Source organism: Pituophis catenifer, unplaced genomic scaffold (genome assembly GCF_029215685.1).
Source record: "Pituophis catenifer annectens isolate HBS135680 unplaced genomic scaffold, rPitCat1.0.hap2 SCAF_2, whole genome shotgun sequence".
Lineage (NCBI taxonomy): Eukaryota > Metazoa > Chordata > Lepidosauria > Squamata > Colubridae > Pituophis > Pituophis catenifer.
The window spans coordinates 82,038,668-82,055,816 of record NW_027256882.1 but is presented as its reverse complement, the minus strand read 5'-3'; the positions used below and the strand labels follow the sequence as shown (position 1 = coordinate 82,055,816).

Here is a 17,149-nt window from a genome sequence, read left to right as displayed (position 1 = left end):
ATTGCTATAATGAAGTAGATTGGTAGAAGATTGGGGCACCCAGCTGCACCACTCTAGACCTCAATCTTCAAGGAAACTATGAATATTGTCAAACACTACCTAGTATCAATATTGGATAGAACAGGCTTAAATTAATTCCAAGCAAGGCAGAGGTGCTATTAGTAAAGAAAAGGTTGAACTCTTGATTATGTACCAGAAAATTGTTGTTGACTCTTAGCAATCACATAGATCAGGGGTGTCAAAGTCATGTCGTCACTGTGGCATCACGTGACTATCAAGACTTTCCCCCCCCCCCCTTCGCTAAACTGGGCATGGGTGTGGCCAGCACCTGATTCATCTAACTTGCGGGCAGAGTTTGACAGCCCTGACATAGATAGACGTTTTCCATGACAATCCGTCCCTAATCTGATCTTTCAGGTCTTTTAGTGATGCCCCCATCACCAATGTAATTGAGTCCATTCATCTTGCTCCCTGTCTTGCTATTCCTCTTTTTCTGTTTTCTTCTGCTTTTCCCAGCATTGTAGATTTTTAAAGAAAGCTACATCATCACAGAACGTGTGCAGAATACAATAATTTCAGCCTTGTCATTTGTGCCTTGAGTGAGAACTTTGGGTTGTTTGTTTGATGTTTCATTTGTTTGTCTTCTTGGCTGTCCACAGTATTCCTAGGAGTTTTCCCCCACACCATAGTTCAAAAGTGTCAATACTGTTGCTATCCTGCTTCTTTAAAGTTTAACTTTTGCTTCCATTCCAGGGCATATCTTGGTTTGCATGATTCTGGTCTTTGTAGATATAGACATAGCAATTAAATATCTTTTACAAGGCCTTTGTGTTAGCTTTATCAAATGCTAGTCTATACCAAACGAGCTTGCAGATCCTTTGCATTTTTGACTATTACAGTAACTCTCAAATAAGATCAAGTTTTTTTCTGCTTGTCCTTCTCCATGAAGATTAAAGTGCTCCTGCATCTCCAATCATCACTGGCTTTCAGAGGCTGGCTGGATAACAAGGATGTTTGTTCTTTTAAGACCAATATATCAATTTTCAATCCTTTCTAAAACAGTCATATAGTGGCAATTGTCCATGGTTCAGTTCAAAACTCTTAAACTTGCAAACAGCATGGAAATTGTAAGTGATGTGAGGTCAGGTGGCTGCTGATTGGGACAAAATATCCAGTTAACACAGTGGTGGGATTCAAATAACTTAATAACCAGTTCAACCAGAGTCAGGTTGGCTGTCGTGGGAGGCATGGCCCATCCCTGTTCTCCAACTCCACCACACATGTGGGATGAGCCTCCCACAATGGCCAACCTGACCTTGGGCAAATCAGTTGTTAAATTAACTCCACCACCACCCCTGGCTATCCAAGTGGATCCTGGGCACCGCGCTGTAATGGAGAAATGGGAAACAAAGCAACTGTCACAAGGGAAGGAGGAAGAGCAGGGAAAAGAAAGAGGGAAAGCAGCTTTCTCTTTCCCTCGTGCTGACTGCTCCATTGCCCATTTCTCCACTGCAGCGCCCAGGATCCACTTTGATAGTGGGTGTGTGGGTGTGGGTGTAATTTAACAACCGGTTTGCCTGAACTGGTGGGAACTGGCTGAATCCCACCACTGAGTTAACATGATGCTTGTAGTGAAAGATCCACGCTGGGTTGCCTAGCAGGTATAGTTTACAAGATAATTTTGACCTTTGAAGATCTAAATGCTACAAGGCCTAAATATTAGCCAGGCCATCTTTTCTGCTATTAATTTGCACAGTTATATAGATGATCAGCAAAGACCCTTTTAAAAATACTGGCAAAAGGCTGACAAAAGGCTATGAACTGCACTCATAGGTATGTTTAGCTCTCATTCTTCCTGTATTTACAAAGATTTTCACTTTAACTATATTAATGACTTACTTTAACTTTAATTCTATTAGTTTTGTTGTTTTGCTTTTCATATACCTTTACTTTAGCAGCTTGCCTTTACTTTACTTTGGGAGCTCTATCACCCATCTCCTCCCACTTATGACTGTATGACTGTAACCTTGTTGCTGGTATCCTTAAGATTTATATTGACTGTTTCCCTATGATTATCATTAAGTGTTTTACCTCATGATTCTTGACAAATGTATCTTTTCATTTATGTACTCCAAGAGCGTATGCACCAAGACAAATTCCTTGTGTGTCCAATCACACTTAGCCAATAAAGAATTCTATTCTATTCTATTCTATTCTATTCTATTCTATTCTATTCTATTCTATTCTATTCTATTCTATTCTATTCTATCCTATCCTATCCTATCCTATCCTATCCTATCCTATCCTATCCTATCCTATCCTATAGGATCACAATGCTAATTTTATCTCTTCAAGCGTAACTCCTTGAAGAAGATTGGCAAATCTTCCAAACAACAGTGATTGGCTCAAAGGTAGCCAATGAGCTTCATGGTAAAGCTTCCCTGCTCTCAGCACATTTTAAGGGCCACATTAATGATTGGAACATTTTTGATAAGACTCTTAAGTATGAATTATTTAATCCTCTTTTCTTGCTTAGTATGTGAGTGTCAACATGGAATTTGTAACCATGGTCCCTCTGGTGATGGAAAGTGTACCTGCTATGCTGGCTACAGTGGCCCCAAGTGTGACCAAGGTGAGTGCAGAAGAGTTTACCTTTTACATTCCTTTTGTCTTCAGATCTCACCATCAGGTTATTTTAGAAATAACTAGCTTAGCTTGGACAATATTTTTTTTCCTAGATAATAAATAACATGTTAAAGTTTAGGAATAAACATCTATGGAGATTCTCAATCATCCAGGTCATGGTTGTCTCAAAGGTGCTTTTTCAAGAGGCAACTAGACTTTCTTTGTTTTTCTTTGCAGATGTTTTTCTTCTCATCCAAGAAGCTTCTTTAGCTCATTTAGGAATAAACCTTTAACAGGTATTCAGGACAGTCTGAGCCCCATACAGTATTTAGTTTCTGGGTTGATAATAAATAGGAGAGGAAAAGAGATAAAAAAAATACTGACCCTTGTTGTTTACCCTGTACACTCTCATAGAACACGCAGAGAGGGAGAGAGGGAGAGAGAGAGAGATTTCTGCTTGCTGCCTATGGGTAGACGGATTAGTTCTACAGTGGAAGAGCAAATTAAAGCAGTAGAGTGGAAGATTTATTACATGCTATTCTGATTGTGTGTAAATATGTAGTGCTTTTAATTAAATTTCTAACCCTGGGGAGTCTGTTTTAAAATAAACAAACTATAAAGAGACAATCAAAATGGAACACAAAATATAGTTCGTTTTCTGATGAAGGCACATCTAATTGGAATCCTGTGAGTAATTCCTCATAAATCCCTCTGCATAATCGAGATGCAACTTTCAGATACCTGTAGCTATGGAGATAAAAGATAGTTTCATGTTCTTTAGAGGCTCTAATTTCAAATAATCCTCTTTTGTGATTCCAGAAGTTCCCAATTGTGGTGGTGTAATCTGTGAAGACAACTCCCTTTGTGTGGTAAGGAATGGGAAGGCTGAGTGTGAATGTATTCCAGGCTACCGGAAAATTGGGACTCATTGTCTAGGTGAGATGAAACCTTGAACCTTTATGTAGCACGTTAAAGCATTTCAAAGTACTCCACACGTGTCTTCTTTATAATTCTTGTAAGCAGAATTCATACAATGAGATCTACAAGAAGTAATAGAAAACATTCTTCAATGGTTCCAGCCATCAACCAATGCTCCTTCCAGAGCATTCTATTCCAGTCTTTCCTAACAGTGTTGAGCTACATTTCACTCATTGTCAATCAACATGCTAAGGCATGATGGAACGTGCAGCTCAAGATACCTGGAAGAAACCAGGCTGGATAAATGGATCGTTGGTCTTACCTGATACGTTCCTTCTCGTTGAGTGGAGACAGCAGCCAGCGTGGGTAGTGCCCATCCAATCAGCTTGAAGGACTGAGCCTGCCAATTATTCTTAGTCCCGCCTTGTTGCATGCCCAGTTTGGCGAAGACTGGAAGACAGACTCGGTGTGTGGGACAAAGGAAAAAACAAGGCAGAAAGACAGAAAAAAAGGTTCCCAAGTCCAGCGTGAAGAAACAGGGAAGGGTCTGGCTGCTGTCTCCACTCAACGAGAAGGAACGTATCAGGTAAGACCAACGATCCTTCTCCATTGAGAGTGGAGACAGCAGCCAGCGTGGGACATACCCAAGTTCACTGTCCCGATGTTAGGTGGGGATCACGCTGAACCGCATTGTCCTCTCCGGCAACAACTCTTTGCAGAACCCGGCGACCAAACGAGGCTTCGGCTGACGCAAACTGGTCGAGTTTGTAGTGTCTGATGAAGGGGCTAGGAGAAGTCCACGTGGCCGCCCTACAAATTTCCAGCAAAGAAGCCTGTGTCGCCCAAGCTGCCGTCGTAGCTGCGCTGCGGGTGGAGTGAGCTGTCAATCCTGAAGGACACGGAAGGATCTAACATCATAGGCTGTGGCGATAGTCTGGCGAATCCAACGACCGATGGTTGAAGACGAGACCTTACTGCCTTGAGAAGTAGGTAAGAAGGATACAAAAAGAGACTCCGAACGACGGAAAGGAGCCGTCCTCTTCAGGTAAACCCACAGTGCCCGCCGGACATCAAGGGAGTGCCAACGACGTTCCCGAGGATGAGTAGGCCGGGAGCAGAAATTTGGCAGGATAAGCTCCTGGGCACGGTGGAACACGGAGTTGATCTTCGGCATGAATGTTGGGTCCAAACGGAGCACCACCTGGTCTGTGTGGAAAACGCAAAGGTCCAGACGAGTGAACAAGGCGGCGAGTTCAGATATGCGGCGAGCCGAAGTGATGGCCACCAGGAAGGCGACCTTGCAGGTGAGAAGTCTGAGACTGGTAGTCTGAAGAGGCTCGTATGGAGGACTCATAAGAGACTGTAAGACCAGAGGAAGGTCCCAGGTAGGGTAGCGATGCAGAACAGGAGGGCACAAGTTCTTTGCTCCCCGAAGGAAACGACGGATCAATGGGTGTTGAGCGAGAGACGACAAGGAACCGCAGGTAAGTACCGAAGATAAAAGTGCAATGTGTCGGTGGAGAGTGTTAGGAGAGAGACCCTGGGAAAGGCCCTTCTGCAAAAACATCAGAATATGTATAATAGACGGTTGTAGAGGCATGACACCGACCTGATTACACCAGTTACAGAAACTCCGCCAGGTGGCAGAGTAAATGCGTTCCGTAGAAGGCCGTCGGGAGGATAATAAGGTATGTACAACATCTGCCGGGACTTGTACCTCCCTCAAAGTGCACCGCTCAATATCCAAGCGGTTAGATTGAGCCAGGCCGGGTCCAGGTGCTTCAGAGCGCCCTGCGAGAGCATATTGTCCGAGAGAGGAATGCGCCACGATGGGGTCACCGATAGGGACACGAGGTCCGCAAACCAGGGTCTCCGAGGCCAATGAGGTGCTACAAGGATCACTTCCACTCGCTCGGATAGAATCTTGTGGATGACCCTGGGAAGGAGGGCCGTCGGAGGAAATGTGTACAGAAGGCCCGACGGCCATGGAGTTCGAAGAGCGTCAACACCTGCCGCTCGAGGATGTGGGTACCGAAAAAAGAACAGCGGAAGTTGAGCATTCTCGTGAGTTGCGAACAGGTCGATTACTGGACGGCCGAAGCGAAGAGACAGTTCCTGGAAGAGGAGCGGAAGGAGATGCCATTCCGCATTGTCTATCCGCCGGTGACTCAACCAGTCCGCTTGAACATTCTGTACCCCGAAGATGTGTTCCGCCCGAAGGGAACACAGGTGGCGCTCTGACCAGACACCTAATGCGACTGCCAGAGTCAGAAGAGACTTCGATCTGGTGCCCCCCAGTTTGTTCAAATGAGCCTTTGCGGCGACGTTGTCCGTGAGGACGAGGACGTGGGCTCTGGAGACCAGATGACGGAATGACCTTAGAGCTAGAAATACCACCTTCAGTTCCAGCCAATTGATGGGATGTCGAGCTTCCGAGGTTGTCCAAGTCCCTTGAGCCAGTTGACCTTGACAATGGGCCCCCCAACCCAGGAGACTGGCATCTGTCGTCACCACCACCCTCGAGGGTTCAAGGAAGAAACAACCCACCGATAGAGCAGGGGAGCGCCACCACCGGAGGGATCTTCGTACCGCAGGAGGAAGTGGGATCGGCTTCAATGAAGTGCCTCTGCCAGCCTTCTGCAAAGGTAAGAGAAACCATTGGAGTTCCCTGGCGTGGAGTTGAGCCCAGGGAACAATAGCTATTGCAGATATCATCTTACCTAAGAGTTGAGATAAGACATAGGGGGAAACCACCTGACTCCCCTCAACCTGGGAAATTAACTGTCTCAGACTAGCTTGCCTATCGGGAGAAAGAAAAACTTTGCCCTGAAAGGAGTCAATCAGGGCACCCAAGTGTACTAATCTAGTGGAGGGAGAGAGATGGCTCTTCTCTAAATTAACAGAGAAGCCGTGAGCCGCTAGCATCTCAACCGTCAGGCGAATATCTAGGGCAGCCTGTTGCACAGAAGGGGACAACAGAAGAATATCATCTAAATAACACATGAGGCGGACTGAACGGAGACGGAGCCGAGCCGCCAAGGCAGCCAGCACCTTCGTAAAGGTGCGAGGGGCAGAAGAGAGGCCAAATGGGAGGGCCCTATATTGGTAGTGAGCTCCGTTATAACAAAATCTCAAAAACTGTCTATGGGACGGGAGGATAGGAATATGAAGGTAGGCCTCAATTAGATCAATGGAAGAGAGGAGATCGCCCCTTCGCACACCGTCAAGAATAGACTTTAATGATTGCATTTTGAATCTTCGATACACAATGTATCTGTTTAAATGTTTGAGGTCCAGAATAGGACGCCACCCCCCCGATGATTTGGGGATCAGAAACACCCTTGAATAGAATCCCAATCCTTCCTGACCCAGAGGTACAGGTTGAATTGCCCTGATAGACAGGAGATGCTGAACTGAAGAATCCAAGAGGGACCTCCTGGCGGGATTATGAGAAATCGGACAGCAAACAAAGGTGCGAGGGGGGGGGGCAATAAATTCAATGGCCAACCCAGATTTTAAGGTGACGTGGACCCACTTGTCCGAAGTGGATTCTTCCCAGACAGTGGCAAAAAGACCCAATCTACCACCAATGGGAGGATCCAAAAGGCAATCAGTGACGGCGACGGGCGAAACGACCTCCTCCCCCTCGAAAGGGCCGCTTGAAATTAAAGGAACGCCCTCTGAATGACCTATCGGAAGAACCCCGCTGCCTGCTGAAAGACCCATCTCTCCTAAATGTGGGAAAAGGAGAAGAAGAGGAGGACCCCCCATCAGCACCTCAAGAGAAAGAACGAGAAGGATAAGGTGAGAAGCGGGGCGCTCCTCTCCGGAAAACAGCTGCTAAAACCTTCTTTTTGTCCCTGGTTTCTGTGAGGAAAGGCTCTAAAGCGTCCCCGAAAAGCTTCGTGCCCTTGAAGGGAACCGAAGCCAATCGCCACTTGTGTCTGGCATCTGCCTGCCAGTGACGGAGATACAGCAAATGACGAGCCGTGACCGCTGAAGCCAAAGATTTAGCGGAGAACCTGGCAGCATTCAGAGTAGAGTCGGCTGAAAATTGTACGGCAGCCACAATTTTATTCAAGTCTTGTCTGATACGAGCATCTCCTGGAGCTAGCTTGTCTTGTAATTGACGCAACCACAGCAAAGTTATCCGATTGAAGAAGGATGCCGTGGTGGTTGCTTTAATCGCCCAGGAAGAACTTTGAAAAGCCTTTTGAAGAACCTGATCCGATCTGCGTTCATCAGGGCGGAGCCCTTCGTCCGGCTTGCCCGGAACATTGGAGTTAGGAAGAAGAGCTGCAACTGGAGCATCTACCAAAGGGATTTGAAGAAGAGCCTCAAGGTCTGAGGATACTTGAAAGTTTCTTTTGTCGTTAGACGAAGGGAGGGGAGCAGATGCCGGGGACTCCCACTGTCATTTCACTACATCCAGAAAGAGAGGAGGAGTAGGAACGGATGTTATAGGTCTAGCTGGTTCTGCGAACATCGGGTCCAACGATGCAGAAGAAGAAGAAGAGGGTACTGGATCAGCGTTTGGAGAGGATAAACGGGCCGTATTAACAGCCTTGAAAAGCAAGGATTTGAATAAGGCTTGAGGAAAGAGACCTGTGAAAGCTGGCTGATCCAGAGGAAGGTTCTCATCTTCTGACAGGTCAGAATCAGGATCTCCTTCATCGATCAAAGCTGAAGGGTGACTGTAGTGAGAAGACGTAGGAGAAGCGGATCGAACTGAATGTGAACATCCTTCGACACTGTGGCCTGCTGAAAAGGGGGAGGTCTCTCTCACCGATCCATGTTGACTGAAGAAGCCCGAACGGGTGGCCAAGGACCGTTGAACCACCGCCTCAATCATTTGTTGTAGCTGAACTGGAGGAACGACTGAATTCAAAGAACAGACAGGCACAGGGTCAGAGGAAGGAGCCTCCGGTACCGGTGCTGGATCAGGGACCGGCTGTTGAGAAACTGAGTCAGGGCCCCACAAATTTTCCTCGGAAATAGTCACTGGACAATCTTGTAGAGAGAGCTGGTCAGGAGTAGGTGAATGAAGTAAGGTGACTGTAGGTGGATTAGAAGGGGCAGGAGGTTGAAGAGTGGAAGGAGGCAACTGGGTGCATGCCTTGTCACATAATCTGGTCAAAACTTTGTCTCTACGTTGTTCCACTTTAGAAGAAGAGGATGACAAGCCACGTTTGGAAGACTTGTGATGGGAACGTGACAGTTGAGAAGTCCTGGAATGTGATCTGGCATCTTCCCTGGCAGATTGCTGGGTAACAGACGTGGAGTCTGATTGGTCAACTTCACCTGCACTGGCCTTCCGGCCGTGCTTAGACTTTGAAAGGGCCTTAGGCATGGTAACAAATTGGAAGTAAAACCCCACACACACCAGATTGTGACTCAATAATCAGACTTTGAATAAGTAAAGGGAGCGAGAGGAACTCCACAGAAAGCAGTCTCAAATAAATTGTCACTCAATTGTTACACTCAAGGCCAGACAAATTAAGTTGGGAGCGAAAAACTCCACGAACTGGAAGGTGTGGTGGCGATGGTGGGGGGGGGGAGGAGGCCTTTGAAGCGTTACTGTAGGTGAGAAATCAATCAAACAAGTAATCAGGCAAATTAAGGCCACAGACTTGTGACCATTATAAAGCAAGCACACGGGTGGGGGTGCGAAGCTCCACTAATTTTTAATGGTGGCCGGCGCCTAAACAAACAAATGCTGCAACAGATTAAGGGGGCGTGAAGCTCCACTGGGCTCAATGAGAGAAGCCTCCAGATTAAGGCCACTGCAGCACATGAGGGGGGGAGGGGGGCGCGAAGCTCCTCAGCTGCGATCACGCAGCCAGCATGTATAAATCAGCGAGGATCAGCCACGAGGTAATTAAACAGGCCGCATTTACCGGAAGTAATACAGAGGCGGGGGCGCGAGGCTCCTCAAGAGAATCACTCAGCCCGCCACGCTTCACCTTCAATTTAAATAGTGGGAGGCGAGCGGCCGCAAAGGGGAGCGTTCCGGCAGGCTGCTTATCTATTGCTCTCCCCCAACGGCAGCAAAGTTTGCAGTTCAAAATGGCGGGCGCCGCTATGAAATGCCTCCCGAAACGGCCGATAATGAAAGGAGGCGAAAGTGAAAGTAAGTGAGGGGGCGAGGAGAGCGCAACGGAAGAGCTTGTCCCCCAAAGATCAATGTTCCAAAAGCCTTCCCTTGAGGGGATCGAGGGCAAGGAATCCCCACGCCCCTGTTAGAGCCAGGAGAGACCGCTATTAACGAAGGTCCACTTCCTTATTCAAAAACTCACAACACGATGTCGGGACGGTCCAAGTCGGCCAGAGAAGCAGTCAGTGTCCAAATCGAATCGCTAGAGCACAGTCAAACAGTCCAAGTCCAAATTTTCTGAAAAACCCCAATAGGAAGGAAATAAAGGGAGAATTTTAGCCAGAGAGAAGTCCCACACACCAGTCAGCGCTGAAGGACTGAGCCAAAAACTGGGCATGCCCGGCAACAAGGCGGGACTAAGAATAATTGGCAGGCTCAGTCCTTCAAGCTGATTGGATGGGCACTACCCACGCTGGCTGCTGTCTCCAGTCTCAATGGAGAATGTTCTATATCATTCTCATTGCCAACTGATTGTTCATTTCTCCTGCCAACAACATTCAGCATTCCACAGCCACTAAGTGGTTCCTTCTGAAAAGTTTTTTTTGTGTGTGTGTTTCTATGAAACTTGGGCTTTGCCTCAGCCTGTTGATGCTCCTCCTTGTACAGGTGGTATTGTTCTGGATTAAATAACACTTCAAACACCTCTAATTTTTGAAAATAGAAAAGGGGTATTTCATATGGGAGGCTAGTCTTCTAGAGCAGTGATTTATAGCATTTCCCTGCCATTGCTGCAACAGTAAATCATTAATGCAGTTTATAAAGACTATCACAAATGGATCACACACTCTCTCTCTACCACTTGACACCACCTCCTCATAAAACCATCAGAGATGGGGCTTTGTTTTTCATATTTATTTTGTCACTGGGGAAACTGGCTCTCTGCCACACAGCCTGCTTCAGCCTGCAGACTGCAACCACAGCAATTAAGAGGACCAGAAAAATGCTTTACATTTTATTTTATTTTATAATTTTATTTTAATCTTCTGTTTTACCTTCTGTATCTTCTCTGGGGCGAGTGGACATATTGCAGACCTAATCCAAGCTCCCAGTGTTTAAAAAAAAAAGTAAAGTAAATCCTACATGATGGAGAAAATTTATTGGATATTACAGGCTTTGCTTCCATGTTTGAGCACTATAGTGTTTGTGTGTTTTGGAGAATCACGTAGTCAGGGTTGGGGAATTGCTTACAGCTTAAAATATAATTAATTACTCTAGTTGGCAAGGGCCTGATTCTTCAGATACAGAACCTATTGCCATTGAAAGTTGATTTTGCATTATTATAGCTCTGAATATTTTTATTTACTTTCTTTTCAGCCCAGGATCCCTGTAACTCCTCTCCATGTTCCCAATATGCTGTTTGCAAGACTGTTGAGGAAACCAAATATCAGTGCACTTGTGCTGACGGATACCAAGGAAATGGGAGAGTGTGCCAAGTCATCCAACCCTGTGTTGTCAATAATGGAGGCTGCCCTATAAATACTACCAAGTGTATTATCCACGTTCTGGGAATGGTAAATGGTGCCTTGCAATGTACTTTGATTGTAGCAGCCATATATGAAAGCAGACAGTTACTTGAGGGCTCTCCTAACTCCTATGGGTTTTGTCTAAAAGGCTCATGCCAACAGAGGTGATGCACTCTAGATCCCTTTGTTTAATAATGTTATGTATCAGAATCATGATACCTGCTGCTTGTTCATTCATTTAATGAATGGTAAAAACATTTCGTATTATTTCATGATATTTTTGTTTAAGTTTGCATATTGGGTCTAGGTCCCATCTTGATTTTGGTTGGTAGTGATTTTAATGTCATTATTTGAAGTGTTAGTTATTACCTTTAAAGCAGGACTTCCGGGTTGGCTCCGCAGCGCCATTGACGGTTTTTTTTAGACCGCCGCCCCCGTGATTCCGTTGAGCCGTTCTGACAGCGTTAATCAGCTGTCAAACGGCTTGAAAATCTCCCCTTCGGGAAAAGAAGGGGAGGAGAGCAGGTGGGTGAGGGTAGAGCTCCCTGAAAACCCCTGGATTAATTCCAGGGGTTAGGAGGGTGAGAGCTCCCCGTTCAGCCCACTGAAGCTCCGGATCCGGGGGGACTCTGTTTTTTTTTACAGAGCTAGGCGTTGCGTCCAATTTCTGCTGTCAAACAGAAGATTAAATGATTTCAAAAAAGCAGGCGGAACAGAAGCAGGAGGACAAGCTTTTTGCAAGTATAACACTTAACTCCGGGGATACAATGTTTCTAATTGGATTTTCTGAGCTGGAAGTTAAGATGGCGTTTCTTTGTTGCGATTTTAAAAGGGAAAGTTAGAAAAAGTTTTTGCTAATAGACTCGTGCTCAGAGACTGGCTTTAAGTTGCTGGAATAGATTTTGAAGAGCTGTTTGGGAAAAGATTATTTATAAAGAAATTGCTGAATGCTGCTCAAAAGGATGGCTCTGACTTTATGATTTTATGGTTGTGGGAAGAAAGAAAATTTCTTTAAAATAAAATGGCTTCTAAGAAAGGAGATCTTGAAAGTGCTGGATGTTATTTGGAGGTGTCAGAAACGAAACAGTTGTCTGATTTACAGAGTTGTAAGGATTTTGATGCAGAACTTACAGAATTTATAAAAGAAGCCATGAATAATCATACTGCAGCTATAAGTAACCAAATAGCAATTCTTAAAGGGATAACAACAGAAATGACTGAGGAAACCAAAACAACTACGGAGCATGATGACAACTCAGGAGATATTGCAGCAGAGAGGGTGGAAGAATTTTCTCAAGAATTTTCGAGCTTACTCTCCGCTCTTTTCGGAAAAATTGATAGAATCTTTCAAAATTATGACTTGGTTTGGAAAAAAGTAGTAAATGACCAGACTTTCGAAGTTTCAGAAGATGAAGGAGACTTGTCAGTGGCATCTATACATTTAATAGAAAAGAAACAATTGAACTTTTCTTCACAAACTCTTGATAAACTTTGGTTTTACAGACGAAGGAATGAACTGATTTATATAAGCATGAAGAGGCGATTTGGGGGCTCTAAATCAGAGGAAACTTTTTTAAAAAGGAGACAATCTTTGCAGTTATATCAACCTCAAATTAAAATGAAAAACCTCCTCAAAATAGAATTAGGAGGGATGCAGAAAGATTGGAAAAAATATAAAAAGAAAGCAAGAATGGAAGATTAACCTTTTCTTTTGGCTTTGTAGTTGTTCTACTCATGGTTAAAAATGATTATGTTGTAGGTATTATAACTACTGAGGGGAAAAAGTATAAAGTTAAATATTGATTTTTAAATATGATGTACTAATGGTTGATTAATCTTTTTTGGTCTTCTAGTTTATGTATTAATGGTTAATTATGTTGTTGATTATCTTTCAAATTTTAAAAGTTGGAGGGAGGAATAATGAAGGGGGGAAATTTAGAAATTTAAAAAATGTAGAAATTTAATTAGTGAATATCTAAGGTTTATTTTTTGTTATGAGATTTCAAAATAAGAAAGCAAGAATGGAAGATTATTATTTTATTTTTTTTTTGGCTTTGCAGTTGTTCTACTCATGGTTAAAATTGATTATGTTTTAGGTGTTATAACTACTGAGGGGGAAAAAGTATAAAGTTGAATATTGATTTTTAAATATGATGTATTAATGGTTGATTAATCTTTTTTGGTTTTCTAGTTAATATACTAATGGTTAATTATAAAAATGTAGAAATTTAATTAGTGAATATCTAAGGTTTATTTTTTGTTATGAGATTTCAAAATATCTGAACTTTGAGAAAAGTAGGAGGGGGAAAAATGTTTTTAGGTTTGAATGTTTAAGATTTGTTAATGGTTTTAAAATTCTTAGAGTTATTGGATTACATGTTACTTTGTGTTTATATAAAGGGAGGTTGATGAAATTGTAAAAGGAGAGTTAAGGGGTCTTGGGAGTTATTAAATTTTGCAGTTAGCTAGTTTATTTTAGCGAATGTTTGGTGAAATCTATGCCCTGTTTTTGTTCTGGGAAGTCGGGGGTGGGGGGTGGTGAGGAGGGGTTGAAGATTGAGTTTACCAAATTGATTTTTTTTTCTTTTTTTCTGATGATAGTTTGAATGATTGTTTATATTGTATACTTGTTTGATCAGAAAATAAAAACTTTTTTATTAAAAAAAAAAAAAAAAGCAGAGGTCTTCAAATTTGGCAGCTTTAAGACCTGCGGACCAGTGGTGGGTTGCCCCCGTTCGCACTGGTTCTATAGAACTGGTAGTAAAACCAGTGGGAGGCTCCGCCCACCGACACTGACATCATCGGAATGCTTCTGCGCATGCACAGAAGAGCATGCGCGTGGCCCCATTGTGAATCGGTAGTAAAGGTAAGTAGAACCCACCCCTGCTGTGGACGTCAACTCCCAGAATTCTCCAGCCAGCATAGCTGGCTGGAGAATTCTGGGAGTTGACATCCACAATTCTTAAAGCTGCGAAGTTTGCAGACCTCTGCTTTAAAGCCTTGCAAGGAGCCTAAGGCATTGTGACTAGTCTTCTTTCTATTTCCATAGCCACATTGCCAATGTAAACCAGGAATGAAAAGAAGAGAAGGGACAAATGATTGCATACCCAGCAGTGAATGCTTACCATTTGCTTGTGACAACAATGTAGAAAGGTGTGAAATGACCCCTGATGGGTTTGTCAAGTAAGTACTTCAGAAGCCCAGTATGAATTCAATATAGAAGCTATTCTGAATTTCTATCGTTTGCTGTAATACTAAATTCAGAAGTCTGGTTTGCATGTTTTCTATGTATCTTGGGATGGGAAGAGAGAGAGCAAGAGAGAGACAGACAGACAGACAGAGAGAGAGAGAGAGAGAGAGAGAGAGAGAGAGAGAGAGAGAGAGAGAGAGAGAGAGAGAGAGGAGAGAGAGAGAGAGAGAGAGAGAGAGAGAGAGAGAGAGAGATATGAAGAACTAGTTCCCCGTGAAATGTACTTGTTGATACATACATTGATTTTCTGTTAAGTATTTTATCCCATTTGTCTCCTAAAAAGCTCAGATCAAACAAGTAGGTAGGTAGAATAATATCCAAAAATAGCAGGGGGTATTTTTTGAACCCAGATGTTTGTAGACCCAGTCATATATTCGTCATTCCGAAAACCTCTTTCCTGAATATTGATGGCAGGTATTTTAGACTTGGGAATCCCCACTATAAAGTTACTCAAATTATCTGCTTGATACATTATGGCAAAAGCTACAAATACATCAACATCCCTAAAATTTATATATTATTTATTGAAAGCAGCAGGAGTATGGTATCTTCTTATTGGAAAGTTGCTTATGCTCTATCAATGAAAATATGAAATAAAACAAGTCTTAATTTCCAATATTAGAGCCCAATACCTGCAAGGCAGCCTGTAATCTTTTTCCTTGAGAAGGTGTTTTTCTGGTTTGGCCTTTCTATGATCATCATGCAGAGCAAAATTGTTCACCTGCATAGGAGTGGCTACTTTGTTCTAGCTTCGTTGAGATCCACTAGGCTGCAAGAGAAGAATGATACTTTTCTTTTGAATTCCTAGCTCAATTATGTCCTTCTCTAGTTGTGAGTCTCACTAGCATCCAATAATCATTGTCTTGGAAATGTTTTAAAAATCATATGCTTTCCTTGGAATTATATGCAAATCTTGTGACAGTCAGCCATCTTGGCCATTGTATCAGCCTCCTTCTAACCTGAGTTTTTAGATACCAATGAAGCTCCACTCTATCCTTCCAGGTTTTACAAAAATTACATTTGGCATAAAATTAACTCATTCTCAGCGTACTCCAAAGTAAATTAAATCAAATTCTTCAAAACACCATTCCTCAGTTTATCACCAACCTTGATATAATTAGGCAAACTGCCAACAGATTTTCTTGGCAAAAGTTCAGAAGCAGAAGAAATAAGAAGAAATAAATATAGTGAAACAAGAAGCAATTCTCTCAACGTTGTTTTCTGGCAAAGAGGCCAAGAGCCGTTGCTGGTCTTTTAAGCCCTGTGGGAAGGACCAATCATCTCTTGGCCCTACTCCTGAGTCATCCTCTCTGCTTTAACTGCTCCTGCCTTCTGGCAGCAGTTCTCATACGTGCACTAGGAACAGGCTCCTCCTGTTACTCTGCTCTCTACTATCAGCCTCTGGAGGCTCCGAAGTCCGTACATCACTCCCCAATGTCCCTGGCCCCATCTCTGCTTTCGACACAGAGCCCTCATCCGTGCCTTCCCCAACCTCCAGGACTGGCCCATGTTCTTCCTCAGCCTCATCACTCTCCGACTCCGCTGCCAACTCCGCAGGCTGTTGGCAGACCACAACTCTTATGACCACAATTGAGCCCCACATTTATATTGCTAAGCAAAGCAGTTGTTAAATGAGATTTTCCCTATTTTACGATCTTTCTTGCCACAGTTATTAAATGAATCACTGCAGTTGTTAAGTTAGTAACACATTGTTAAGTCAGTCAGGCTTTCCCATTGACTGGGCTTCTCAGAAGGTTACAGAAGGTGATCACATGACCCTGGGACCCTGTAGCCATCATAAATAGGAACCAGTTGCCAAACATATGAATTTTGATCACATGACCATGGGAATGCTGCAGTAATAGTCATAAGTATGAAAAATAACTGTAAGACAATTTTTTCAGTGCTGTTGTAACTTTGAACTGTCACTAAGTGAATGGTTGTAAATTGAGGACTACCTGTACATGCCCAGAATGATCTTGATATTATTGATGTCATTTGCGACTGAGAATTTTGCTTCCTTCTATTTCTTTTTAAATCACCCCTATATTAATTGAAGTGACAGATCTGGATACCTGGATATAAATATTTGAATAAGCCTATATTTTCTGATGTTCCCCCTTACTAAAGGAGTAAAACTGCAACTGCTAGCCACCTGCAAGGCTGGCAAAGATGTTCGAAAACATGTCCACCAAATGTTGGAAATGCAATCAGACATTAGGCATATATTATCATGTGGTGGACATGCGCAAAAGCAAAAAAAAAAATGGACAAAAATACATACATGGTTAGAAAAGATGGTAAAACAGCACCTAGATTATAAAACAGAAATATTTTTGCTAGGCATAATACCAGAAAAATATGATAAAGGGACTATATACTTAATATTGCATATCCTGATAGTAGCAAGAATTGTATTTGCACAGCATTGGAAAAATGAGGAAATACCCACAGAGGAAAGTATAATAATAATAATAATAAAATACTAGATTGTGCAGAAAGGAATAGGTTGACATTAAAAATAAAAGAGAAAGATACAGAATATTTTTAATATGGGGTTTGTTTTATCTATGACTAGAAAATAGAGGTAGAAATTAGAAATTGGAAAAATATTATGTATAAGCAGATAAACTCAGACAACACATTGTTCACAAAGCACGTATATTTGTATAAGAAAAATGTATAAATAAAACATATTTTTAAAAAACTGCAACTGCTAAAAGCTGCTTAATTAATGTG

General features: G+C 43.0%; 1 protein-coding gene across 1 annotated transcript in view; it reads left to right on the top strand.

Annotated features, from left to right (window-relative positions):
• STAB1 (stabilin 1) overlaps window positions 1-17,149 on the top strand; it is a 123,417-nt gene that overhangs the window by 11,766 nt on the left and 94,502 nt on the right. The window contains 4 exon segments of the mRNA XM_070937045.1: window positions 2,537-2,632; window positions 3,445-3,561; window positions 11,012-11,208; window positions 14,210-14,343. Coding sequence (XP_070793146.1) covers window positions 2,537-2,632; window positions 3,445-3,561; window positions 11,012-11,208; window positions 14,210-14,343 — 544 coding nt within the window.